The sequence below is a fragment of the Mixophyes fleayi genome, chromosome 1 (assembly GCF_038048845.1).
Source record: "Mixophyes fleayi isolate aMixFle1 chromosome 1, aMixFle1.hap1, whole genome shotgun sequence".
NCBI lineage: Eukaryota > Metazoa > Chordata > Amphibia > Anura > Limnodynastidae > Mixophyes > Mixophyes fleayi.
In genome coordinates this window covers 294,059,615-294,085,502 of record NC_134402.1, presented here as the reverse complement: position 1 = coordinate 294,085,502, position 25,888 = coordinate 294,059,615, and the positions used below count along the sequence as shown (strand labels likewise).

At 39.8% G+C, this 25,888-nt stretch overlaps 1 protein-coding gene across 1 annotated transcript in view; it reads left to right on the top strand.

The window, feature by feature from the left end:
* Positions 1-25,888, top strand: part of GKAP1 (G kinase anchoring protein 1) — a 28,000-nt gene extending 2,112 nt beyond the window's left edge. Inside the window, 12 exon segments of the mRNA XM_075211047.1 lie at positions 967-1,165; positions 1,168-1,202; positions 2,775-2,915; positions 9,785-9,862; positions 13,511-13,634; positions 18,985-19,007; positions 20,103-20,255; positions 20,773-20,874; positions 20,968-21,031; positions 23,626-23,696; positions 24,184-24,261; positions 25,703-25,888. Of these exon segments, the coding sequence (XP_075067148.1) occupies positions 985-1,165; positions 1,168-1,202; positions 2,775-2,915; positions 9,785-9,862; positions 13,511-13,634; positions 18,985-19,007; positions 20,103-20,255; positions 20,773-20,874; positions 20,968-21,031; positions 23,626-23,696; positions 24,184-24,261; positions 25,703-25,750 (1,098 nt within the window). The 5' untranslated portion in view covers positions 967-984 and the 3' untranslated portion in view covers positions 25,751-25,888.

Genomic DNA, 25,888 nt, shown 5'->3' with positions numbered 1-25,888 from the left:
TTAATTGCTCGAAATAACACACAATAAGATTTTCCATCAGTCGGACAGTTTTTCAGCCTTGGGCCCCACTCAAGGATTTTCTTTTCTGTTTCCATATGTGGCTACACGTTAACACATTAATATTTCTTTAATATGAACTCTGGATCATTTATGAATATGCACAGCAATCCAAGTATTTGCTCTAAACCGCAAGTATATCTTCTTAAATTCATTGATTTATACAGAAAAATCCTCACTTCAAGTGCACCATTGTGTTTGAATATATGTATTTCAATTACTTTTGTTATAGCATGCTAGCATAGTCTCGGCCAGTGTGCTTTTTTGAGGTTAATATAACAGTGTGTGGCCAAAATGGATGTTTATTTTTTGTATTTGGGGGTGGGGATTTTTTTTGATTTTTTTTTTTTTTTGGAAGCCTTGAATTTATTTTTCATAGTATGATAACATAGTAAAGGGCATTCTCCCTTACTTCACTTGTGTCATCTGAGTTGTTTTTTTTGTCAATAATTTAATCCATTTTATTAGTTTTATTCTGTCAGATTCACTTGTGTGCATCATTCGCCAAATGTGCCTAGTATAAATATATCCCTCTCTATACTATTACCTACTGTGACAGTTTTGCTTAGATTTCTCAAATTAAGTGCTTACTTGATCTATGATGTTTTAAATTAATAATTCACACTGAAGCATTCTCTGCCATGAGTAAATTTTTACCTTGCATGTCTTTAAAGTGATATATATATTCCAGTGGATCCCAAACCTTCTCAGTGTAAGGCCTTAGGGTCTCCAGTATTGTTTCAAGGCACCCATAAGCCAAAATATTTACCAAGAAGTCTGCCTTGCTTACAAATGGCCCTGGTTGAGGCACCCCTGTGAGATTGCCACGGCACATAGTTTGGGAACCACTGATATATTCTATAGTTATTATGGTTGCTATTTTGATTAATATCAACCTGTACTTTTCAGGGACTAACTACAATAGTAATGGCTTCAGCCGTGGTAAGCGCGGTCCCCACCACTGCCTCCCGCTTCGCTCTTCTGAAAGTAGACAGCAGCAGTGACTCTGATTCTGAGAAGACGAGAGGAACCCGTGGTACAGGGAAATTACGTGGATCGGCTACAAGTGGAAAAAACAATGCAAATGAGAAAAAGAGGGAAAAAAGGAGGAAAAGAAAGAACAGCAGCAAAGTGAGGCTAATGAGGTAAAGGCACACTGGGTGTTACAATCTGATTTATGTTGTGTTGATAGTATACAATAATCTAACTTTTTATGTATAGGATTTGTTTTACATTGAAGTTGAATGCACCAGTTACATCCCCCTGTTTTTATGGCAATCTACTAATAAATCTACTTCAAGATTATCTCCATCTTCTTGATTGATCACCTCTATTAGAGAAATTAATTGATACGTTTCATGTCAAGTGGAGTACAGGATACAAAGTTATCCTATGCTTTTGTCTTATTTGTCATTCAGCTGTTTAGCCGCAAAACATCTAATAATTCATCCAACTTCAAATTATACAATTAATAGCCTGTATTTTAAGCGTATATTGTAATTTTGTAATAAAAGGTGTGACAAAATCCCCCCCCCCCCCTACATAACCACATTTGTTGTGTTCCAGACAAAAAAGGAAGAGGGAGATAACCTGTCCAACAGAGTGAAATTGTCTGGAGACAATCTCTTGAATGTTGTAGGCATTCTGCTGCCTAACTGAACTAGGTCCAAGTTATTGCAGAGTAGAAATACATCCTCCTGTTCTAAAAATAGCCCATACATTATAAGGGCTCATGCAACAAGTGTTCTTCTTTTTCACCCAGTAATGGATTGTTTTTGGATGGTGAATGGGCCAAAACTGTACAACCCTGCATTTCTGAACATATGCAATAATTGGAGGTAGGACTAACGTGTCTATGGGATACTCATCTGCATGAGACTGCAATGAGGATTGCCAGTTTTGAATATATTTGCTTTCTAGCTATGTTTTATTGTCATTTGAATCCAATATCTTTCTACTATTGTAATGCAGACAAGGAGCAGAAGAGATTTATAGACAGATCAGTTGTCATCTCCAGAACAGCTGATCTGTTTAAATGTAGACATTTGTTTGCTGCTTTTGTTTTTTTGGTAGTGGGGGAAAGGGGGGTTTGTTTTGTTTTGGTTTTTTTCCTTTCATTGATAGTGATTATGGAGCTTTGTCTATTTTAGAATATGCTCAAATAGTAAAGAGATGTAATGTGCTATCGTTTTAAATAGACAAAAAAACAAAACATCCAACATAATACATGTGAAATGCATGCCTAAGACAAAACAATATTCCATTATTTAAACATTCAATTCTTCATACATGCACTTCATGGCCCAAAGGGATGTGGACACGCCTTCTAATTAGTATTTTTTGGCTATTTCACCCATATCCATTGCTATCAGGTGCATAAAATCAACCATACATCTATGCAATCTTTATAGTTAAACATTAGCAGTAGAATGGGTCGTACTGAAGAGTACTTTCAGCTTGGCACTGTCATTGGATGCCACCATTCAACAAGTCAGTTTGTTAGATTTCTGCCCTGCTAGATTTGCCGTGGTCTGCTGTAAGTGCTGGTATTGTGAAGTGGAAAGGTCTAGAAGCAACAACGGCTCAACCACAAAGTGGTAGGCCACACAAGCTCACAGAATGGGACTGCCGTCTTGTCTGTCCTTGGTTGCAACACACGGTACCTGTTACATTTTTTTTAATTTAAAAACAAATTCTCTATATTGTTTACATGACAGCTCAGGAATCTTGCTTTTAAGAAGATTCCCCAGAAATCATCTCATGGCAGTGGTGGGTCCCAACAGGATTCTGTGGCACACAGTATACCTAAAGAAGCTCATGAAGAAGATTGGCAACAGTGGCGTCAAAGAGATGAGCAGGTACCTGAATATTTCTATATAGTTTCATGATGTGATTTTTTATTTGTTCAGTGGAAATTATTTTGAGCAGTAATGTGTTTTTGTGTGAGAGATTATAGATTGAGTGTCGTTTTGTCTGGATAGGATTTATTTGAAGTAATGTATTTCCTACCCGGCTTATTTGTAATGGGGATTTTCACTTTTTTTTTTTTTTTTTTTTTTTAATTTTATAGTGTCCAATAAAATCATTTTCACATGGTTAGACTAAAAAGCTGTCTGTTACTGATCACTCCTACTCGAAGCAGTGCGTTGGAAATCACTAATGCTCTCATTCAGAGCAGTTCAGTTTACTTGGCCACCAGACACTCACCGACCGCAAGTGTCAACTGCCATTAGTTGTAGGAGAGTAGTCACTGGCACCACCGGGCACCTGGAACCTCTTACTTCTGGTTGTTGTGTATAGCTACTGTTGCTTCACCTTTTTGCTTGCGACTGGCTGGTTCTTCATGAACAGCTACAAGATTAGGACTGCTTGGTATCAAGCAGAGTATTGACTCAGGATGCTGAGTTCAACCAGGACACCCAGGGAATAGATTAGAGTTTAGCTCTTATTTGTATGTCACAGGAATACAGCAGGCAATAGGCGTCATGAAAGATAAGCAGAATGGTGTTAACTGCTCAAAAGTAGACCTGACATGGGTCATTACACATCAGACGGTGGTACTGAAGGTCATCTAGAAGTATAAATTTCATAGAGCTCTATTGCCCTTCACATACAATTTTTTTACACTCATTAGCAGGGGTAATCCAGCTATCTGCCCAAAAGCTAGAAGTACATCCCTAGCCAAATTCTTTCTGGAGAACGTCATCAGATATATTCTAGTAGTTTGTTTTGGGTCTTATCCTATAGAGAGTAAGGACTCCAGTGATATCTGGGCCTACATGGTCCATCGACTATATGGTTAATAGTAACCACTCCAGGGATGTAAAGTCTCATGTTATTCCATAAATAGTTGTGGGGTGGGGGGAGATCCTCATCCCAACATACTGCTGAAATGTGGAGAGTCAGACTTGACCCCCCCCCCCCCCCCCACCCTCCTAATAAAAATTTGAATGAGTGTATTTTTCTTTTATTTTCTTTATTTTCTTTCTATTTGATGTGTTACAATATCTGGCAATGTGCACTCCATTTTAGCTTTGATTTTGTTTGTTGTTGGATCTGTGATAAGCCTTACATAATTCGGTTGACCACATCAATAGGTATTTGGTAGACATATCTCTCCATGGCTGTGGATTTATTAGATAAATTATAGACTTATTCAAGAGGGTACGAATCTGTAACGCTTGTATGTTAACATCACTACAGATAATTGAGACCAGCAGCTCAATGTCAAACAGGACATGGGACATCACCCTGTGCCTTAATCTAGTAGAAATTATGACAATAGTGAGCTGCTATCAAAAACTAGCTGTTGCACAATTGTAAAGAATGGTGACCTACTTTAATAAATGTTTCACCAAAACTCATCATAACCCCTTATATACCCTTTCAGCAGAATCAAAATCTTTATCCACATTTAAGGATATGACTCGCCTTGTTTCTGAATGATCAGTGGGAATATGAATATTAGTCAGAGACAACTATAACTATTGACATGCCTGGCTCAAATCCTGTTGATGGCACTTTAGGCATATGCACCGAGTTTTAGCAAGGATTTGCTAGAAATTATTTCATTGCCTTCAAGACTGCATCTATTGTTAAAGGTGCATCTAATGATGGTAGATTATCTCCTCTGATATGGACATTTGCTGCGTCCCAATGTATTTGCTGGTGTGTGTCCCCTCATTATTTTGGATAAGTCTTGTAACTCATTAGGAAAGTGCCTATAAGTGGATGGCTATTTAAGTCAGAAGTCATTCTACCCCGAACAGGTTAAGAAATATCACCAATGTAATGTAAGCACTAATGGAGCGTGATCTGAGATAGCCCTTGAAAAGCAGGACAGTGGATGTATTGCAACAGGCTTAGCGGACCAAATGTTAAGGCAGTTCTAAAAAAAAAAAGGAATCATAGATCGAAAAGTAGCATCAATAACCTGGATGCCTACTTCCTATATCGGTAGTTATTATAGCATTCAGGAATCTGTAATTTATGTCTTTGTAGGCTAAAAATAGCCAGAGGTGACCTATCTGGATATGAATTTGAGATAGAATTGAAGTCCCCCCAGCCATAGCTTCAGACATTAGGGATATGCTGGCAGGTTATACCTACTTTTTAATCCTTACTCATTTTTTTTTAACTTGTGTTCCCATCAAATGAGTTTCTTGCAGGAATATTATGTCAGGTGGGTGAGTTTTCGTGTATTCACTAACAAGTTATCATTTGTGCCCATTATTCACGCTTCTTACATTCCAATAGTTGTTTTTTCAGAGTGAGACTATATTTGTCATGTGTCTTAAATCGAATACAGATGCAAATATTTAAATAGTAAAGAATCTTAGGGAGCTATGCCATGACATAGGACTGATAGGAATGGTACAATAAATGTAACTCATCCTCTCAACACCCATTTCCACCGTAATTGTATCCTGCAACGCCATACAAGTTTTACATTTTTCGTAAACAAACCCAGCACAGGTAAGGTTCAGGGAACACAATATAAATAGCAAAGGGTAAGTATAGATGGTTGGAGGCTAATATACACGTGCTCCACTTACCTACATCTGTAGATATTTATAGATGCTGGATTCGGTCAGTTAGTCCCCTGCAGTCATTCGTGCCTTTAGGCCAGTAATGACGACTGCTGAACATCAAAGAAATGGGTCTTATGCTGGTGTTCTGTTCTCAACCAATACTGCGTATTTGACATTCTTATTTGAGTTTGTTTCTCCACCTCCTGAAATTGTACATGGATCTTCTGTATGTCTACGGGAAAAAAACCACAGTGTGATTATCATATTTTAGCAGGCTGATTGCAAGCCAGAATAAGAAGTCAGTCCCTCTCCCTCTCCCTCTAATATGAGTGCAAGAGAGACCTCCTGACAGATATCTATTTTGTAGTCTATGTGCTGTTTACACATGGCATTTGTGCTCCAAATGTATCAGTCAGCCATTTTTCAATTGTGGTACAAATATCTTTGTCTTTAGCTTTTTCAGGTAATCCAACCAACCTGACATTCTTTCCCCATAGCCTGGTCTCCAATGAATCCAGCAAAGGTATACATTCACTGCCGTTAGTAAGTGGTTGGAACAGAGAGGTGATAAATGCACCTGGGGTGTCTTTCATGGCCCCAATCCCACGTTCTGCTTCATCTCTGTTTTGGAGCGTTTGCAGTTTAGCACACAACAATAACAACTTGGACTGTACTCAGTGTAGTGTGTCGATCTTTTTCTGGTTAGGGCTGCCTTGCATTCTGAAATAGTATGTAACTGCATAGCCATGGAGGGCTCCACTTTAGACCCAGTATCTTTCCATTTCAGCAATAATCTGTGACTGCTCTTCTACTAATAGATGCTAATATGGTGCCAGTGGACAATCTCGGGACAACTGCGGTGGCTTTGGAATCTCTGTGGGATCCCGTTATAGTGTCATGGGGGACAGGACATTTTCTTCTACTATAGTTGGCGGTTTTCTCATACCACATATTTAAAGTGAAGACCCCTTTATTGCTGCACACACTATATAAATTTTATGATGTGAAATGGAGCATTTCTGAACGGTGTGCATATTAGTTTGACTTTTAGAACATGAAGAGGAGGCTTATAAATGTTAGCGTTAATTATTATTGCTCTGTCTGATCGTGTGAATTTGACAAGAACATAGCTGGCTGAATTTATTACAGCAAGCCATGGATGAGAGGTCCTCTTGACTTGGGGTCTTTTGACTGTTCTTTAAAAAAAAAAAAAATAGTCAGAAATGAGCTGGGAGGAGTTGTGTGCGACATGAGAAATTAACTATGTGATCAAGGTTAGCTGGATCAGTTCATTGTTTCCTTGGTTGCCTCTCTAAAATAATTCTATTCCTAGCCATGAAGTACTCTGCAAATGCAAGATTATCCCTCTTTCTAAACACACTGAGCCACATTTTGTAAAACCAGCACTGGGAGAAAATAGTGCAAATGTCATGCAGACCATATTTTATCTTCATGTGCTTCATATTTTGAATAGCGTTTGTGTTTTGCTGTTTTTCCCAGTTTTGCAGTCCTACCAGTGACATGAAGTTGCTGTAGCTTAAACTAGGATAGTGTGCTATATTTATGCAACTGTGGAGTTTGAGCTGGAATCTTTCAGAAGGAATTACATGCTGCTCCACAGATAATGTACAGAGCATCCGGATAGTATTCACAGCGCTTCACTTTTTCCATATTTTGTTATGTTACAGCCTTATTCCAAAATGGAATAAATTCCTTTTTTCCCTCAAAAGTCTACACACAATACCCTATAATGACAACATGAAAAAAGTTTTTTTTGAGATTTTTGCACATTTATTAAAAATAAAAAAACTAAAATCACATGTACATAAGTATTCACAGCCTTTGCCATGAAGCTCAAAATTGAGCTCAGGTGCATCCTGTTTCCACTGATCGTCCTTGAGATGTTTCTTCCACCTGTGGTAAATTCAGTTGATTGGACATGATTTGCAAAGGCACACACCTGTCTATAAAAGGACCCACACTTGACAGTGCATGTTGGAGCACAAACCAAGCATAAAGTCAAAGGAATTGTCTGTAGACCTCTGAGACAGGATTGTCTCAAAGCACAAATCTGGGGAAGGGTACAGAAAAATATCTGCTTCTTTGAAGGTCCCAATGAGCACAGTGGCCTCCATCATTCGTGGAAGAAGTTCGAAACCACCAGGACTCTTATTAGAGCTGTCCGGCCGTCTAAACTGAGCGATCGGGAGAGAAGGGCCCTATTCAGGGAGGTGACCAAGAACCCGATGGTCACTCTGTCAGAGCTACAGCATTCCTCTGTGGAGAGAGAAGAACCTTCCAGAAGGACAGTCGTCTCTACAGCAATCCACCAATCAGGCCTGTATGGTAGGTTGGCCAGACGGAAGCCACTCCTTAGTAAAAAGCACATGGCAGGCTGCCTGAAGTTTGCTAAAATGCACCTAAAGGACTCTCAGACCATGAGAAACAAAATTCTCTGGTCTGATGAGACAAAGATTGAACGCTTTGGCGTGAATGCCAGGCGTCATGCTTGGAAGAAACTAGGCACCGCTCATCACCAGGCCAATACTATCCCTACAGTGAAGCATGGTGGTGGCAGCATCATGCTGTGGGGATGTTTTTCAGCGGCAGGAACTAGGAGACTAGTCAGGATAGAGGGAAAGATGAATGCAGCAATGTACAGAGACATCCTGGATGAAAACCTGCTCCAGAGCGCTCTCTACCTCAGACTGGGGTGACCGTTTATCTTTCAGCAGGACAACGACCCTAAGCACACAGCCAAGATATCAAAGGAGTGGCTTCAGGACAACTCTGTGAATGTCCTTGAGTGGCCCAGCCAGAGCCCAGACTTGAATCTGATTGAACATCTCTGGACAGATCTGAAAATGGTTGTGCTCCAACACTTCCCATCCAACCTGATGGAGCTTGAGAGGTGCTGCAAAGAGGAATGGACGAAACTGCCCAAAGATAGGTGTGCCAAGCTTGTGGCATCATATTCAAAAAGACGAGGCTGTAATTGCTGCCAAAGGTGCATCAACAAAGTATTCAAAGGCTGTGAATACTTATGTACATGTGATTTCTTAGTTTTTTTTATTTTTAATAAATTTGCAAAAATCTCCCAAAAACTTTTTTCACATTGTCATTATGTGGTATTGTGTGTACAATTTTGAGGGAAAAAAGGAATTTTATTCCATTTTGGAATAAGGCTGTAACATAACGAAATGTGGAAAAAGTGAAGCGTTGTGAATACTTTCCGGATGCACTGTAAAAGCTGCACTGTGTTGTAGAGCTACTTGCTGAAGGGAGTGTTATAATCTCTTGTTCTGTGTTTGCATTTAATTTAGTGTTTTTAAAATGTTATGACAATTTGCCCTTTCTCCCCCAGTATTGTAGAACACACAATATTATCAGCCCACTTGATCACAGTTGAGTGCATCCAATTGAATGCATTTAAAAGGCACAGTGTTGCCGTGTTAATGCATGTTAGCGCATTAAGAATAGAATGTGCTGCAAACTACACCACTGAAATTGTTGAGGAATATTTATAAAAAAATACAGGTTTTTTTCTAGTGCTGGGGAATTTAAATTGCATATTATCTTGGCAATGTGATGTACAAATGTTGCACAATAACGGATAATACACAAAACTATCCTTCAAAAACACTTACAGAATACTGCACAGCTTCTATAGTACCTGGTGGTAATTTTTCTAAAACAAAATTCCTACCCATAGAGGGAAGTAAAGTCGCGTCAAACATATTACTGTTATTACAGTAATATTATCCAGGCTTTAAAACTAACGTAATAACGGTAATAGTGCGCAGGCAGTCACGCGGCCATCTGAATCCCCCCCCCCCCCCCCCATAGGATTACTTCAGAGGAAGGATTGCAAAATGAAACCTGATTAAAAATAGAATGACGTATAAAAAACTGATTTTTTAAAAATGTGCTCTATTGTTAATGCGCTGTTTAGGCATCAATGCCTGAAAAGGGCACACAATAATCCTAGATGTTATCAAATTGTTAATGTTTAATTGTCCTTACAAGAAGAATATTTACATTGAGTAAAGTTCTTCATCTGTACATTTTGGGGGTGATGCCTACTTTTGTTGTAACCTTTGCATAAGCTTCCAATAGAATACTTTCTACATTGGGTGGGATCAATATATCATCTGTTCATGATTCTGAATGATGATGTTCATTTCTCTTTGTTTTAGCTTACATCTGATATGTACGAAGCAGATCTTGAAAAGGCCTTAATGCTGAGTAAGCTAGAATATGAGGAACTGAAAAAGGTACATTATTTTCACCTTTTTTGCTTTAAAAAAGAAAAAAAATTCATGAGATTAATTGCTTAGAAAATGCAATGTGTTTATGTAAAGTTATGCAATTAATCTCATGAACCAAAGGAAAAAAACACCACCTTGTGTTCCCTATTTCAGGGAGCATTTCCTGAACAAAATTGTCCAAACTCTCCTAAATGAGAGAGCTTAGTGTGACTCACAATTTATGGCTCAAAGGACTAAATCACTTAAATTTAATGCAAGGCAAGTAAATCACAGCATTATGTGATTGAAGTGATAAACGCACTACAGTTAGATTAAAATTGCTTGTGTAGTAGAGCATGTAGGAGTGTAGTAAAGCATGTAGGAACAAATGGTTCCAAAACAAGTGATCTGTTGTAAGATTAATCACATGCATGCTCAATTAAAAATTGCCCTTGTTACCTAATTCTATAACACACACAAGTGGTCATCTGAAGACGTAAATCCAAATTACAGGACCAGTGAAGCCCAAAATTGAAAATTTAAGATATGAACCATGGAGGTAAAATTGTTCTATGTTAACCTGATACTCCATAGCAGCTCTGATAAAAAAAAAAGTAAAATATTACCTTCCCACTCCTTTATAGACAGACAGACCTCTAACAACCATCTTTGGGACATCTTTGTCCTTTGATATCTATCAAAACGGTTAGCTTGACATCACTGGCCCTGCTTTCTGTCTAATAGACAATCCACCTCTGTAAATCAAGTCTGCCAAGCTGTCAGTCTTTTATTTGGCATATTAATGTTGGGCAAACAGTTGAAAGAGGTATTGTCGTGCCTTTCTGAATGGCACCCCATTTGTATCACTTTACTTGCCGTGCAAGGCGTACAAGTACGCACCTTATACTTTTATCTACATAAAGGTGTTTCTTTTGTCTGAGAAACAAATATGTTATGAGCTATAACAAACAAAACTGACCATGTATTCTGCTTGCTGGTGACCACATTTTCAGCCAGCTTTTGATTGTTAGGTGTTAAGCTGGCACAAGCACAACGCCATTCTGCAAAGAGGTTTACATTCGTCAACCTGTTGTGCTAGTTGTTTTTAATGTGCCTCGTGATAGAAAATGTCTGATCCAAACGTAGATAACAAATTTATAACACAATGGTGCATCACAGGCCCTGCCTAAAAATGTCCTTCCCATGCTTTAATGAACAATGCTAGAAAGAATCACCTCTTTCTCGCAGAAGAGGAGGGAGACCATGTGTTGTGACGTCTCTAAGTTGTGCTCAGGAAGTCACGTTATGTGGAAGTTGGCTACCATAAGATAAAGTGCAGTCTTATTCTCTGTTTTACAACCCACCTTGTTTCATTCACCGCCCCCAGCTTTCAGCAAATGTTGGGATTTTGGGTTAAGTGGGGGGCATAAAGCAGAAATAAGGACTGATGGGGTAGGAAGGAACTAAAGGCCGCAGGTGTAGACTTGGAGACTCACCTGCAGTCTAAAAACCGCCTGCCACCCATCACTGGTGTAAAGGAGTGGTTTAATGTCTCATAAAATTCTCTTTATCTTTTGTTAATTGATATATTTTGGTTAATACTTGGACCATTACTATGTTTAATGGTAGGGATGGGGAGAGGTGTGGAGTTCTCTTTACAGATTCTGGAAAGTCATTTACCAGTGTTCTCCCCAAGTTGTGCAAATCGTTTATTGGTGTCAACGTACAACCATTGCATATGTCTCTGCATAGCCTGCTTTTTTCATCCTATAGTCCATACAAGGATGTTCAGCTCGTTTAGAGCAGGTGAATCTTCATTTTTTTTTTTCTTCTTTTCTATGTGCTAGTATGAAATATCTCTCGAAGATGATCCTTATACAACAACCTATGTGGGTGGGTAGTTTGTCACTTAGGTCAAACAAAATTAGTATATTGTCAAAGAAGACAGTGGCAGTTACTGATATATTCAGCCAGAAGTGATCGATACGAAACCTTAATGGGGGGTACGTATTAAGTGCAATGTGTAGGGGTGCGCGGTCAGAGGTAATATATAGAAGAAGGCCAGACAAGGACAATGCAGGATTAATTAAGAAAAAAGCACCATGTGGCAGAATAGGAAAAGTAGCATCTATAGGACAGATGTTTGCTTCTCCATACAAGTTGCAAGCTATGCTTATAAGCTATAAACCTTGTGGATACCTGTCGGCTTTCAGAAAGGGCAGAGGAGTAACGGTTAATGAAATGGTCACAAACAATATTGAAATCCCCAGCCAAGTTGCTAGTGCACAGGGATGTCTAAAGGCAAACTTGGTGCTCTCCCTGAGCCCAGGCGGATTGTATGAGTGGTGGTGGGTTATATAAATATCTAGAATTGAGTCCGATTATTTTGTATAGTGCATACATCTACCCATAGTGTCAAAATTTATTTTGCACCAAATGAATATTAAGGATTCTGAATTAAAGGAGAGACCCACTGGAATATGTAGAAAGTGAGTGGCAAGCATATCCAGGGGCGTTTGTGTAGTCTAACCTGTGAGAATCTTGTACACGTGACATACTGGAGAATATTTTTTTATTCAAACCCTGAAAAACTATTGAGTGCATTTATTTGTTATTTAGCCCTTTCCATTTCAGGAAATAATATACAAATTGGAAATATAGTAGCCATTACTCGTTATAGTGATTATGTAGAAGAAATATATAGAAAATATCTGAATCATGTACTACAATATTGAATAGCAGCACCATTTTCACAAAGTACATGTAAAAACTGTTCAGTGAACATTACATACAACATTTCCCTGACACCTCCCTAATCCAGAGCCGGATTGGATGGGGGGGGGCAGGGTTCCCCCCAGTGCCTACTGCTGGTGACAGCTAACTTCAGACTCCTCAAAACGCTGCTTCAGGCAGCCCCACAATTCAGTGACGGCATCGGGTATTTTAACAACTAAAGGTAAGTAACATGCTATACGGAGGGACCTGTAATAAGAGCTTTAGGCTGTTGCTGCCTGGCAAATTTTAACCTGAGGGGTGAGACTTGGCTCAACAGTCTATTAGGAACATTTTAAAGGGAAAAAAAATGCAGATAGCCACTATGGGCTGAAAAGATTGTATATGCAAATGTTTCCCCTACAACTGCTTTATGACATTCATTAATAAGATCATTGGCAAAAGATATATCCACAGTTGGGTTCAAAGGTTAATAGCTACAAGTCTCCTGATAAGAAAGGTGCCGTATTTGTATGGATTGGCTTTTCATATTTGTACTCCTAGCATTACCTATACTACTCCCACTGGTGAGAACAGATCATCATACCATCATGGGTAACCCTGCTGAAAAGGCTTTCTCAATAAAGAATGGTGGAGCTTAGACACTAAGGTGGCAATTCGGTTCCCCACAACATGCCACAGAGTGCCTCCGGAACGTTTGTGAAGGGACTCTGCAGCCATGTATCTTCACTGATGTTTCTTCGCACCCCATAGAGAAGTGTGCAGGAAAATCGGCACTGTACGCTGCTTTAGCTCAGCCAGACCAGTAGAAAAGGACCAGAAGTGGGATATTGCTCAAGGTCAAATGCACTGCATGTAATCCTTTTCATAAGGATCTCCTAAACATTAACTGCTTCTCTCGAGAACTTAAAATAATTTTCTATTTTCTTTTTTGTCTTTAAGGAAAATGACAGTGGAGGAAATGTATCCCCTCAGTCAAAAAGAGTCAATAAAAAGGATAAAAGAAAGAATCAACAAGGGAAGGACAAGCCCCTCACAGTGTCCTTAAAAGACTTCCAGTCAGAAGGTGACCTCCTCAGTACATTTACTCATATAATACACCATTGTTACTGGTTATGTTATAGGAATTAGTGTTGGGTTTGTAAGTACCAAAATGCACTTCGTGCAATAAGCTACATTCATGTATTGTTTCTATTGTATTGTAACTCTAACAATATACAACATTAACTTTTCAGTTGGGAGACACTGCTCACCTTAGGATATAGAGGGTGCTGTGGAAGTAATGGCACTAAAAACTTGTTTAGCCTGCTCCCCTCCCCTGTATGCCCCCTCCAGCAGGAAGCTCTCAGTTTTTTAATAGTGCCTTACTCATTAGGCACTTTTTTAGTCTCTCCTTAATTTTTACTTAAATTTCATTTAAAATAGGTTAATTTTTAGCCTCATCATTGCAGCGTTTATACTGCGAATGCTGCGGCTGTACTCGGAGAGCGCTGACAGTGCTTTAGTGCCGCCCCTCCCCTGAAGTAGTGTGGGCTCTCGGTGAAAGGGTTACCTGCCACTATAATAGTGTCCAGGAACCCAGCTCCTGTCCAGGGCAGTGTGAGTTTGGGCCGTGACTGCAGCAACAGTCTCCCCTTGCGCAGCGGAGACGGTGCTGCCAGCGGTCTAAGTCTGCACCTGTTCCAGTGACACTGCTGAGGACACAGACAAACGACTGGACATGCAGGTAGCAGGGGCAAGTTTACTGGTAGGGACCTGTTGTTATCGCAGCTCTCACCAGTTTTTCTGTTAGTCAGCTTCACAAAATGGTGCCTGTTAAGGGGAAAGAGTAGCTTCATTGTAGGTGTATTCCTCACTGTTTCCTGGGGTTTTCTAACGGGTTTTCTAACTAACATTACAGCTCTGTCAGTCTTTTTAAAAAAGTGCCTGCACAGATTACTCTGGGGAGGAACCATTAGATATCTTCATGTATATCTAGTTTATATGCATATACATTTGTTAGACAGTGCTTTCTGATAGTGTGACTGTTACTGTCTCTATTGCATATTTTTATTCTTCTGTACTACTCTCTCGTCATAAGTGAAGTACAGTGGCTTCCTGCATAGGTCACTACACACTAATATGTTCACATAATTAGTGGTATTGCCTCACAGCATACGTAGATTGTGTTTACTGTAGATCCCTCTCTGTGTTGGACTGTTTTCTGCAGTGTGTGGGTTCTGCTGTTTTCTTTCTGCTTCATTCATCATGTCTGAAAGAGGGACACGTTTCAGGTCCAAAACTGCCAGAACCGGTTCACTAACGTATATCACCTGTTCCAGGTGCCAATCCAAAATTGCTGGTGAACGGTCAGACCCGGGTGGTCTCTGCACAGCCTGTGAGTCTGAGGACCTGAGTAAGCGTTTGTCTGGGGACGCCGCTGATTTAGTGGTACTGGCTGGGCTAGTGAACTGGCACGGTCCATTGCGCGTCACAGAAGAGATGCTGCATGTTCTGAGACAGTAGGTGCTGATGTTTTTCCTACCCTTTCTCAGGCAACACAGTCCACAGATGCCCTGCCTTCAGGACAGGCATCGCAGTGACCTTTTGGATACCTCAGCGGAATCCCAAGATTGCAAAATCTAGATAGATCTGTCCAGGGTTTGATCAGGGTATCTTCCTCTCTTAAGAAAATGTTGCAGCCATCTGCTGGTAGACAGCGTAAACGTCTGGCCCAATCCCAGATTCAGGATGTGGGGGACTCTGATACAGTGCCGTCCTTTCATGAGGATCGTGACATTCTGAATGTATCTGATACTGGGGATTTGTCTGCCTGGGAGGCAGATCTTTCCAGTAGGCAGGGGGGTAGAAGATCTGATTGTGGCAGTTAGACAGGCCCTTAATATCACTGACGTTGAACAGTGATATTAAGCTGGTTTCAGATACCAATAAGGTATCACCTGTATTACCACTTTCCAGAACAGGAGGTTGCGTCATGGGAGGCACACCCAAGTGTGGATGCTCACATCACGCATTTGGCTAAGGCAACCATTATTCCTCTTTTTCTAGTGCTGCAAATTTGAAAGCACGGACAGGAGATGTGAGGGGTTGTTAAAATCCACTTATTTAGCGTCTGGTGCCTCCCTCCTCCCTGGTATGGCAGCGGCATGGGTCGGTAAAGTCGTGAAAAATGGGCCATCACACTGTGTAATGGGCTCCAATCTGGTATGACCAGGTCCAAATTATCCCCACTAGCAGCTCACATTAAGTATGCTGCTGATGCAATCAGCATTGCTACCTACACCCCCCCACTGGGAATTTCAGTGGTGGGGGCCTGACTGCTAGTCTTTCAGGATCAGTGGTTCAGTTCTACCACAGACAACTGGGTAAGGGGGGCAGTGGACAAAAGGGTACATGATAGACCTCTTAGGGATGCCTCCACAGCGGTTTTTGTTCACTCCCTTACCAAGAGGCGAGACCAGGAGAGTGGAATTTTTGGGATCCATTCAGTCCTTGGTAGCAGCTGCAGCCCAGAAGAGCAATGGGGGTTGTATTATTACTTCCAGCTCTTTCTGGTACAGAGACCAGATCTGTCTTTTCATCCTATTCTGAATCTAAAATCCTCAATACGCACTTGAGGATACTCCGTTTTTGGAAGGAATCCATCCGGTTGGTTATCAATCTAATGGGAAAGAACGAGTTTCTAGTATCATTGGATAAAAAGGATGCTTATGTTCATATTCCCATATGGGCCGGTCACCACAGCCGCCTCCGGTTTGCGGTGAACCAGTGCCACTTCCAATTCAGAGCGCTCCTGTTGGGGCTGGCCATAGCACCAAGGGTATTTTTGAAGGTGATGACAGTCATGGCGACAAGGTTACATAAACAAGTGGTGACTGTCTTGCCATATATTGATCAAAACAGATTCAGCCGCTCGCCTTCGGGATCTTCTGGACCTCACGGCAAAGATGTTTCATTCCTGAGGCTGGGTAATCAATGTCAAACAGTCCAATCTGGTTCCTACTCGGTGCATGGTCTTAAGTCTTTTGTTCGACACTTGATGCCAGAGGGTCTTTATACCTCCGGGCAAGATACAGAAGATCAAACTCCAAGTAAATGACTTTGTCACACGCCGGGCGTTCGGCTTCTATAACCGAAGCCTGGCACACTTACCTTTTTCCCGCTGACCGCCGTGCTCCTCCAGCTGTCCGCCATCTTCTTTTTGGGTCTGCGCATGCACAGATTTGATCCCCTTATATCTTCTGCCTCTCTTCTATTGGCTCTTCAATTTTGGCTCCAAGTTCAAAAGTCACTTCCCCCTACAGCACAGTGCCTATTCTTCAAGTTACCTGCTAGGTACTAGACATGGTTCCATTGATTCTTCTGTAACCTGTTGTCTGCAGAGCTGACACTTCAACTCTCCTGCTGTAACCTGTCATCTGCAGAGCTTCTCCTCTCTCAACTTTCCCCAATTGGTCTCGCCTGATACTTCCAGTAAGGGCCGCGACTGGCTGTGCAGACGCAGCTAAGACCAAACCACCTTGCGGCGGGCCCTGGTGAATACCATCTGTCGGTTAGACTCCGTGCCTTGCTGGAAGTAGTGCTAAATTAGGCAGATCTAGGATCCTAACCTACTGAATCTTGACAGTCTTGCTGTCCCTCAAGCGCATATCATCCTTCAGTGTATGAAGCTGATGGGATGTGTAATGTCCTGTTTCAAGGCAGTACAGTTTGCTTGGTTTCATTCACGACCCTTCCAAAGCGAAATCCTTGCCAAATGGAAGAGGACAGAGCCTCGTCTGGATATTCTTTTTCTTTTTATCCTCTCTCACCAGCACTTGTAAGTCCTCGGTGAGGTTGTTTCGGGCTGGTAATCTCAATCTGGGATGGACAATTGTGACCACAGACGCCAACCTATTAGGCTGGGGTGCAGTGACCATGGATCTGAGATTGCAGGGTCTCTGGACTCGGAAGGAGGCAAGATTGCCCATCAATGTTCTCAAGTTAAGGGCAGTGTACAATGCTCTGGTCCAGGCGCAGCGTAGGCTGCGGAACAGACCTATTCAGATCCAAACAGTCAACTTCACGCCGGTGGTGTACATCAGTAACAAGGTGGATATAAAGTGTTCCCTGGCCATGAGAGATATTGCCAAGATCATAACTTGGGTGGCACAGCAGGCTCCGGTCATTTTTTCAGTGGTCTTCATACCAGGGGTAGACAATTGAGAAGCCGATTCCCTGAGTCGGCATGCCATACACCTGGGGGGAATGGTCCCTACATCCGGAAGTGTTTGCCCAGATTGTTCAGAGGTGGGGTCAGCCAGAGATCGACATGATGGCCTCCTGGCTGAACCACAATGTTGATATTGTGCCAGAGCGAGAAACCCTCAGGTGTTTTTGATGGATACTATAACGGTGCCCTGGAGTTTGTCTAGTGTATCTACTTCTTCCAATTCCAATTTTGCCTCTGATCTTGAAAAAGATCAGATTAGAAAGGGGTGCAGTAATTCTTTTAGCACCAGACTTGCAGAGAAGATCTTGGTACGCAGATCTTCTTGACCATAAGCATTTCTCCTCTCCCATCAGTTCTTCCTCTCAGGGAAGATCTTCTCAGCCAGGGTCAGTTTTTCCATCATATATGGAAAGCAGGTATAGGTTGGTCTGAGACGAAATTTGTGGATTACAGCAACTATTCGTCAGGCTTATCTGTCAGAGGGCTCTTTGGTTCCTTATGGCTCATTCTACCAGGACTCTTGGCGGCACGGCATTTGGCCTCGGTTGAGCAGTTGTGTAGAGCGGCTACCTGGTCTTCAGTTCATACGTTTACCAAAATTTACTGCTTCCTTGTCTTTGCATCCAAAGATGCAGGTTTTGCACGTAATGAGTTATGTGCAGCTCAGTCTGAGCGTACCCACCCCTAGGGGCAGCTTTGGAATATCCCCGAGGTGAGCAGTGTACCTCAAATGTATATGTAAGAGAAAACAAGATTTTTGTACTTACTGTAAAATCTTTCTCTTAACACAGTTGGTAGACACTGCGCTCCCACCCTTTTATTGTTCTGACCGTTCTGTTGGTTGTTTCAACCTCTCTTGCAGCTCTGTTAGTTAAATAAACAGAGAGCTTCTTGCTGGATGGGCATATAGGGGAGGGGAGCAGGCTAGACAAGTTTTTAGTGCCATTACTCCCACAGCATAGTCTATACCCCAAGGTGAGCAGTGTCCCCAACTGTGTTGAGAGAGATTTTACAAAAATCTTGTTATATGTATAATATGGAATGGCAAGGAGTCAGTGTCTGCCAATCCTCTGTCACTATAATTAGAATTGCATCAAATCATTCAAATAAATGCAAAGGCCTAATAACATACTGATGACTAGAATTGCCTAGACATATTTGGCTGTAATTTAAAACATGTTTTTTTTTGTGTTTTTGTTTTCAGAACAGCATGTTAAAAAAACAGAGGTGAGTACAAAATGTTAATAAAATGTGTGTGTCTGTGCGGTAATAACTATGAAATAAGGAAAATGTCATGTGATCCCATTAATTTAGCTTGAACCATTAATCTTTAGTTTTTACGTTTTGGTTTTTTTTTGGTGTTTTTTTTATTTTTATTTTATTTCACTACTGTAATGTGGAATAAGTGCAAAGTAATAGCTAGTGGTTCTAATGTAGTTTTGTAGCTATGTCCTGAAACTATAATTTGACTTTATTAAAACATTGAGTAACAATATAGAAAATCATTTTAAAAATATATACTAATTGGCTTCTGAATAAAGTGTGTTAAAAAAATACATATGCTTTATAATCCACAAGGTTTGGAAAGCTCATTTTTGTATTGGCTGTACGGAGCACAGGCAGGGTACTGAAAGCTATTGTGTAAATTGTGTGACCTGTCTAACAAATGTCGGTAATGCATTGGGGGGATATTTATGAATATTGATCCACAAATAAAATGGGCTGTAACTGATGGCTTGCTTTCGATTTCTAAACTGTAGAAGATGTCAGCTTGTATCTTAATAGGTGCTATGGGTTACATCAACTTTTCTACGCCATTTGTGCTGATATTGTACTCCGTGAACCAAATTTCTCTACAAGTTTAGTGAGGTAACTGTGATTTGTTCTGAAATATGAAATCCTATACAGTTACTGAAAACCAATACTGCCACCCAATGGTCAGACTACCACTAAGAAACAGTTACTAGATTCAAGGAAATAACCTTTGGACAAAATGTCTGTCAGAAATTGCGGTATACTTGTATTAACCAGCAAGGCTCACATACTATAAATTGATTCACAAACATGCATTTTCAGTATAGCGTCTTGTGTAATGGAGCGCTTCAGCTGAAGCGAAAATAAAACAAACTAAAAAGATAACCTCATTTTCTAGCTATTGTGTTACCAATGAGAATCGTCTGTCTATGCAGTGCACACTTTTTTTTTTTTTTTTTTTTTTTTTCCCCCCCCTCTTTCATGGAAATGTTTCTGAACATCAAGTAAATAGTTTTCATGTATATGCCACAATTTTGCTGAATATAAACAACCTTATTTTATGTACAGGATTTAAAATCCCCTCCAATGTTACCACATGACCGCGGTTTTTTCAATAAACTTGAAGACGACGTGACCAAAATAGTTCTTAAAGAAAAGCGAAAAGAACAAAACACAATTCCTGATGTAATGGAAAATTTTGCATCACCTGATTACAGTTTGGTATGTTGGATGAAGTGTTCCCATCAGAGCATATGTGTCACAGATAGATAATAGTACACGGTAACATTCACACTCTTTTACCTTTAGTCATACAAGCTGAACTAATGTACAGTCATTTCAGTTTGTGTTCTATATATAGAATATTGTGTTTCTGCTGTATATAATATAAGGCTAGTAAAAGTTATAGATAGAGTTCTGTGAGCATATAAAGGTGGGTACATGGCCATTTACATTGAAGCAGGGGGGTTATTCTTTATAATACAAATGGGGTGACCTCAGCAGAAGGAGTTCTTAAGTACGTGAAATATTGCACTTGAAGATCATTACGTCCACCAAACTGTGGACGGCAAAGGTTTCAAAGGGAATGAAGTTTGGTAGCAGGGCTAATGGAAGACCTTGTATTGTTAGCCTTTTATTGGTCCCAACTCTGATTATACCACAGACAAGCGGAATAATAAATAATAATAACCAAAATATTCATCAAAATTGATTGAATTATGTCTTTTTTGTAACCCAGGAACCGGTCCTGAAAGACGGCAGAACAGAGTTACTCAAGCTGGAAATTGAAAAGAAAGACACAGAAATACAACATCTGAAAAGTATAATTTCTCAGTGGGAGGTACATATTGTGATATTCACTTTCTTTTTTCAGCTACATGTTTGCAAGTTTATATTATTATGTTGTCTATTTCTGTCATTTCCCCAAAAAAAGGCAAAATACAAAGAAGTGAAAGCTAGGAATGCGCAAGTTCTAAAGATGTTGCAAGAAGGTGAAAGTAAGTTCAGTTTCCAACTTGTTTTTGTGCTTTGTTTGCGTTACCTGCTCTGAGACTAGACATCCCAGCTCATTTAGGAAGATAGAAAGCTATATGCATATAAGATCTTGATTCACACATTTTAGGTTTCTAACTTCATTTTATTTAATGTTCTTAGAACAGTATTCAGTATTTCATTGTGTATTTTGTCAGTGTCTGGCAATGTAGACATTCAAAGCCGTAGACGTGGCTTTTTGTTTACTCAACTTGTACAGAGTTTGTGTGATGTAGAAATTCCAGAGTGCACTCGGATCTTTTCTGTCATTAAATTCTAGGTTTTCATAATTTGGCATATTAACTAGACATTGAGAAAATATCAAACACTCTGTCATGTCTGCCTTTTTTTGTGGTGGAAAGGAAGGGAGGGGTAGTTTCTCAATGTTTTCTAAATCTGCCAATAGCAATTTGTTTACCGCATGCATTTTTCTAAATTTTTTTACTATACAAGTACCTACCACAACTCCTGGGAGACTTCCCTAGACTGATCACCCTTTCTGTAAATTAATAAGAAGTTTGTCCTCATGTTACCTTCCTGTAATCCTTCCTCCAAATTGCAAAAGTGCCCTCTACTTCTAGAAATTCTTAGTTTTGGACGACAACATTTGAAAAAATATATTTTAATAGTTCTGGTTATATTGAAATGTTTTATCTCGCCTCTTCGCTCCTATAAGCTGTACATGTGCATCACACCTCTGTCTCTTTGCTCCTATAAGCTGTACATGTGCATCGCACCTCTGTCTCTTTGCTCCTATAAGCTGTACATGTGCATCGCACCTCTGTCTCTTTGCTCCTATAAGCTGTACATGTGCATCGCACCTCTGTCTCTTTGCTCCTATAAGCTGTACATGTGCATCGCACCTCTGTCTCTTTGCTCCTATAAGCTGTACATGTGCATCGCACCTCTGTCTCTTTGTTCCTATAAGCTGTACCTGTGCATCGCACCTCTGTCTCTTTGCTCCTATAAGCTGTACCTGTGCATCGCACCTCTGCCTCTTCGCTCCTATAAGCTGTACATGTGCATCACACCTCTGTCTCTTTGCTCCTATAAGCTGTACATGTGCATCGCACCTCTGTCTCTTTGCTCCTATAAGCTGTACATGTGCATCGCACCTCTGTCTCTTTGCTCTTATAAGCTGTACCTGTTCATCGCACCTCTGTCTCTTTACTCCTATAAGCTGTACATGTGCATCACACCTCTGTCTCTTTGCTCCTATAAGTTGTACAGCTTTTAAATCTTTCCTGTTAAGCTATGTTATGCAGCCTATACACTATGTTTTATGGAAATAAGGCCTCCAAAACTGTATACAGTACTCCAGGTAAAGTCATACCAGTGTCCTTCTTGCTACCTTGCTATAACCAGGCAGCAGGAACCAGATTTTCTACTGGCTTTTCCCACTGTTTGATTACATTGCTTGCTGACCTTCATGTCATCTGAAACTAAAAGTCCAATGTCCCTTAACTTTGCTGTTGTCGACATTACAACAACTGTAGTAGTAAAAGGTGTGTGTGTATATATATATATATATAGACAGACAGACGCACACAGTGCATAGTTAAGTCTGAACGGCTGAACATTCTAGAATGTCAATAAGTAAATAACCATGTGTGTTTGTGACATTCAAAAAAGTAGAGGGGAGTATTGTCCTGAACATATGGCCAGTCAGCTCACATGAATTGTGCCTACCAGAAGGCTCCACATTTTGAGTGATGTGAGGTACATGACTAAGCATAAACAGCAGCACAGAGAAACCAACAGAGGGATGTCTGACTGCTTCCTGTGAATGAAAGATGTATATTCTATGCTATTTCAATACTTCATATCATTTATCTGTCACCTGGAATATATTGCTTTTAACTGTAAGTTCTTTCCCCATGATGACACTTACTGTGCCATGTTTTCAAGTTGCACTCCACAAACTGATATTTGTAAACAAGAGGCTTCTGTGTAAACCACCCTTTCAGGGTACATGTAATTTGATTACTGGCCACACACTAATTGCACACAGCATTTGCTATGGACAGTGCATCTTCTCAATTATCTGATATTCTATCTTTCACTCTTTATAAACTCCTTTATCATACAGGAGGTTTTGGAGAAAAATAACCCAACAATATTTCATCAAAGGAGTTACATTTCACAATAGGGATGTAAACCATATCATCACTTTTCCCAATATCTCTTCTCTGACATGGGGGCCTAAAATAACAATAGATCATCAGCACAGGATAATTAGGTACATAGGTGTATCTATTTTTCCTTCCAGACGCATCTCCAAATATGGTAATCTCAGAGGTGATACCCATGTACAAATTAAATGTTAGAGATAATGGCGGGCAACTGTGGCAGGTGTGCTACCATTTTGGGGGAGATTTTTTGACATTATTATTGAGGCATGTGCTGCTAAATAGATTTACTTCATATAATACAGAAAGCTGCCTATAAAATAAAAATGTCCTTAGTTATATGGTACCATATCATTTAGTCAAATGCCTGCTTAAATATTATTAAATACATAAGTAATTTTGTATTTTCTCCTTCTCTTTCACTTCTTCAGTGAAAGACAAAGCAGAAATTCTTCTGCAGGTGGATGAATTGCTGACTATTAAGAATGAATTAACCTTACAGGTAAGGAGGATAAAAGTGGGTGTTTTTTTTCTGTTTTTGTTTAACTACAATCTGGTAGTTTATGAGCTCCGATTAAAAGAAGACCATCACTGTAATAGAAGTTGTCTATTTGAATTCGGGCTTATTCACATATACATACTCTTCTGTACTTGTGTCTTTCTTGTTTTGGCAAGAATGATGTTTGGTGCCTATGGAATTTATATGTTTTATTCCCTCTCCTATAAACAATATATGCTCCCACCCCCCCACACAATTATGGCACTTGAAAAAGGCATGTATAGTTTTAAGCAAGTCTAACCTGGTAGATTAGAGATATTCTCTGCACATCTTCAACTTAAATTTTTGTTTTTATAGCACCCTAAGAAAAAGAGAGCTTATAAGTTTATATCTGCTTTCCTGTCTGTTTAATTTATGGGGGGTTTTGTGCCTGTGTTGCTGAAAATGATGAAAATGGTGCATTGCCTTGATGTAATTATTCATTTTCTAGGTCACTGCTCTGCATGCTGCTTTAGAGCAAGAACGATCAAAAGTCAAGGTTTTACAGGCTGAGCTAGTGAAATACCAGGTATGTTTGCAGGAATTGCTGATTATATTTCAGTGCACAACTTAGTGAGAATGCAATGCTTAAAGAGCCCCTAAATAGTAAATATTTTTGTATAATAACCTGCTGCCATAATTTAGGCAATGCTGCCTATTCTCCCCCATTATCTAGTTTTTTGTTTTGTTTTTTCAAAATAAGATACTTTTTTATTTGTTTTTTTCAAACACATACAAAACAATGAAAAGACCATACAAAAATAATTATACATATACAACAAATGAATATGGAGTGTTTCTCAACTGCAGTCGGTCTATTCACGAATAGCAGCTTATGGAGCCATGAATACAGTGATATTGAAAAATAGTTTTTTTTACTTCCTGCCAAATATAAGAAACAGCAATTTGGAAGAATAATATTATACATTTCACCACTTGTAACTCTTTATTAGTAGTTAAAAGATGTAGTATAAAGTGCTCTACCAACTGGACACTATAAAATGTCAACAAACTTACACACTTTTTACACTGTTACAAGTTTCCCATTATCTAGTTTTTAACAAAATCTAAAAACCCTTGTGTGATAACACAAGCTCGACTGCCCACGCTGAACTGCCCATCCCACTCTAGCTTTTTAAACCTTAAAGTGGGTGGCAGCATGGAATGGTTTCTGTGATGGTGTGCTCAGTCTTTCATAACATTGCAAGCAGAGGTCGGGTGTAACTAGGCCTTTGTCAGCTCCATAGCAAGATTTTGTAAGGGCCACGATGTATCGTCCAAGGGTGACAAAAGAACACATGTGCTCATGGGTGTTTGACAAAGGATGTGCCCCCTAACCAGCTGCTCCCCCTGCACCTATGGTACTTACACCTTTGACTGCAAGACTAGGTTGGGCCTAAAAAAAATAGGACTAATTGGATCCAGGAACAGGATGATGTGATGGGTAGCTGTTTTAAACAGATTTAAATCTGCACTACTATCTGCTACATATTTTACTAAATTGGCGATTCTCCAAGTAGGTGACCTAAGGACTGGTCCATGACTCGTTTTTTCCAACAGCTCAGTGGTTCTTCTGGTTCAGGCTTGTGATTGGTCCTCGTTTTCACACACCATTTTAAAGTGGCAAATGAAATAGATTTCTGGTTCTGTATTACAAAACCAGTGCAGCCCTGGAAAAAATGGCTGCAAGAGTCAGAAAACTTGATGTTATAGCTTATATTGCAGCTATATAAGTCTGTATGTCCATTGTATTCTGCTAGCTCAGAGTAGATAATACAAGTTTTGTAGGAAACATAACTTATGAAATTTATCTTCATTATGGCTAATACTTTATTGTCAATTTATAATTGATCATAATCCAGTACTATTTAGTCTTACCTGACATTTATATACAACCTAGGATAACTAGAAAAATGCATGACTGCAAAATCCTAAATTACCTTTTCTTCTCCTTTCTTTTTGCTTTATAGGGTGGTAAAAAGGGTAAAAGGAATTCTGAATCTGATCATGGACGATGATCAGGTATTTTGCAGATCGTTGAAGGAGACGGATTATTTTCTAAAAAGCACTAACTTTTCTGCAGAGTTTAAATACTGCTGTTCAATGCCATACATTGTTAGTTTTTCATGACTAAATAAAACTTATTCTTCCATTTG